Below are 3,214 nucleotides of genomic sequence, written 5' to 3' on the forward strand. Positions count from 1 at the left end.
ACTGATGTCTTCATTAGTGACAGTTTTCTTGCGTCCACATTTTGGCAAATCCAACACTGAACCAGTTTCACGAAACTTAGCCATATAAATGGCCCACCCTGTAGTTACCGTTTCATATCGCTTTCAACATAACACAAGTTGTTCCCAATGCTTCTCTTTTTCTCTCATGACTCTCATGTACATGTTTTAACCTGTTAGAGTTTTACTATAGGAAATAACTGTGTGCAGTCACCTTATAAAAATGGGATTATATTGTTTCAGCTGAACCTGCATCAGCTTGTGCTCCTTTTGCAGCAAAGAATGACAAGGTGGGCCAAGAAAAGGAAACTGCGACCCAAGTTTCGCCATCGCCACAAAGATCTCCCACAACAGGAGAAACCAACATCAGCAGAACTGCCCAAGAGATGGAACCCCCACCACAGAAAAAGGCAAAGAGAGGAGATGAGGAGCAAGAGGAGGGAGAGATCACAGACAGTAGTGATGAAGACGATAAAAATATCCCATGTGATTAAAGCTGCGACAATACCAAAGATCCCAATAATGACACAAAAGTGACTAAAGATGAAGTGCAGTAGAAGTCGGTGGTGGACAGTGTTGTTATTAATGAACACAGTGACAGCAGCAGGGATCAGTGAATGATGAGGGGATTACTGAAAAAAGAGAGCGGAGGTCAGCATGACTAAGGAAGGGGCTCTTAAAGAGCCGATGGCTAGTCTCATATCCCTGCCTGTGGAGATGAAAATGAGTCAGCTAATGCTGCTGACAGCCGGGGGATTGGAATGACAGTATCCAGATACTGAGGCTGTGACGCTGCACACGTCACAGGAAGTCATCAATCTTCTGTCAGTTTACTTTAGTCCTTTTTCAGTATTTGTATATAGGTCATTTTCAGTAGCGAGAATAACTGTTAATGAAATGTATTATTATTTGCACTTAGAATCATTTCAGTTTTTATTTTTATACTGACTGATTTCATAAGTGAATCACTGATAATATTTAGGGTTTTGATATTACTTTAATTTCAAAGCTATATATATATATATGTTAGTAAAATAAATGTGTTAATAACATCACATTCTGTTAAAAATGTTGTTTTGTTATTAAATGAATTTATTTTAAAAACATCATCTGTACTAGGATTTGTGTGTTTTTAAATTCAGTTTTTATATTTGTCTGGACTTCTGCTTTGTCAAATAAAATCAGTGTTTGGAAATGTTGGTTTTCATGATACTTATTTCCCCTTTATGTGTAATTCTCATACTGCAAAGATAAAAATATATTTTTATTAACATAAAAAATCTTGTAAACAAAACTCTGAGGCCATCACTGTGTTTGCTGATGTAGCTGTTTGACAGCTGTTTGAGGGTTTGTGATTTAAAAATAAAATAAAATAAAATAATTTGCATAATGTTAAATCTTCAAATTCTAGGGGCACTTGACACTCAAAAATACAAAAGCTCAATGCAATTTATTTAGTTTCTATATGTGGAAAAATGTAAATTTGCTTCCATATGATGGACAACAGGAAAAGCCCAGAAATGACTTGTATTGAATATGTATTTGTAATGTATTAAGTTCACTGGGCTTTTATGGGCTTTTTCACTAATTTTCAGTCTAGTCCTTGTATCTTATTATCCTCAGAGAGCCACTTAATGCTGACTTTTTCCAAAATCTCAAGGGATTCTCCAATGTTGTCTCCACATAACTGATAACATCACAAAGAACCAATTTTATATGCTCTCGTTCAGAAATTCAGGAAACTGGAGAAGTGGGGGATGTAAAAAAAAAACAAAAAAAAAAAACTAGATTAGCAGTATGTGAAAGTCCTTACGAAACGAAAAGGGAAAAAAAGGAGGTCCATCTGAAAAAAGTCTGTTTGGCAGTAGCTTAATTTTTCAGCAAGACAAACACACTGCAAGTCCAGAAAAAGTTTTCCTTCGCATCACAAATACAATAAAATGCCATCAGTCATGGACAGGCCTCCCACTGCCTGGACCCAACATCAGGGAAGCTGTGTGGAATCGTCTTGATAGGAAATGGAACAAAATCAACATCCAAAGAGGAGCTTTGAATATCGTTCAAGAAGCCTGGACAACTATTCCCGAAGACTGCTTAAAAAAATGACAAGCTGATAAAGAGTTAAGGCTGTCTTTAAGAATAAACGTGGTCATACAAACTATTGACTTTTACAATTATTAGAATTGTAGAATTGTACAAACTCTGTTGTTGCCTTATGTACTTTATTTCCATGCATGTTTGCACATGTTTCAATAATTTGGTGCACCCACCTTCCATTTTCCTAGCAAAACGTAAAGAAATAGGGGGTGACTCAACTTTTCTTTAAGGTGAGTATCAAGCCCGGTGTCTAGCAACACTTGCTCACGTTTCGGATACAGTCAAAACATGACTCATAAAAGGACCGCAACTACTGAACAAAAGAAACGGTGCTTGTAGAGATCATGTGATATAATCGTAAACTCCAAAGCTAATTAATAACTAAACTAACAATAACCAAAAAATGCAGAAAAGAACTCATGCCCGTTTCACTCTCGTTGAGCAGTGTCTCCCTCTGTTCATTTAAGTGAAAACTTCTGGAAACCAGAAAATTGTTCCTCAGTCACCTTTAAAGTTCAACAGCTCTCCTTTCTGTCAAGCTTCACTAAGATCATTAGTCTCGTTTTTCCATCAACTAATAAAAATTCATGTTGACATGCTTGTTTTTCCTGACACCTCAGGGTGTCTCCCTGTGTAAATGTACTTACGTATATGGTGCCTCCATGTTCTGTATTCTTACCTAATGTTAGTTTATTGCCACACAACAGCGTGCCAGTAATAACTAACCGTGCAGCCCATTGGTGGGGCCCATGTTTATGGATGTATTTTTATGACCCCTTGCTAACCTTTTTTTGGATGTTAACCCTGATGGACGGCTACCCTTTGATGTCTGCCTTGTGATGACGCATTTTCCACCCTTTTGCAGTTAAGGGCGGTGATCTCACAAGTGATTGTGCCTTAACGCTTCAAATGAGTAGTGCAACTTTAGCATCTGTGTTCAAATTTGGGCATACGTTTTGAACCACACGCTCATATCCAGATAAATCTAGAAACACTTTTCCATGTAAACATTATCAGCCCAAAGCATTGTTCAATGTTTTGGCTTACAGCTTTTAATTTTACTGCTGCAGATCTGAAAATGCTTTCTAAAAAAACTTTT

At 37.1% G+C, this 3,214-nt stretch overlaps 1 protein-coding gene across 2 annotated transcripts in view; it reads left to right on the plus strand.

Annotated features, from left to right (window-relative positions):
• znhit6 (zinc finger HIT-type containing 6) overlaps positions 1–1,031 on the plus strand; it is a 40,963-nt gene extending 39,932 nt beyond the window's left edge. The window contains exon 10 of one of the 2 annotated variants that reach the window (XM_005736964.2): positions 262–1,031. In XM_005736964.2, the coding sequence (XP_005737021.1) occupies positions 262–512 (251 nt within the window). In that variant the 3' untranslated portion in view covers positions 513–1,031. The remainder of the gene's footprint in view (positions 1–261) is intronic. The other variant, XM_005736965.2, reaches the window with a different exon arrangement.
• Positions 1,032–3,214: the final 2,183 nt, after the last annotated feature.

This window comes from Pundamilia nyererei, unplaced genomic scaffold (genome assembly GCF_000239375.1).
Source record: "Pundamilia nyererei isolate P.nyererei 1_Seehausen unplaced genomic scaffold, PunNye1.0 scaffold00072, whole genome shotgun sequence".
Lineage (NCBI taxonomy): Eukaryota > Metazoa > Chordata > Actinopteri > Cichliformes > Cichlidae > Pundamilia > Pundamilia nyererei.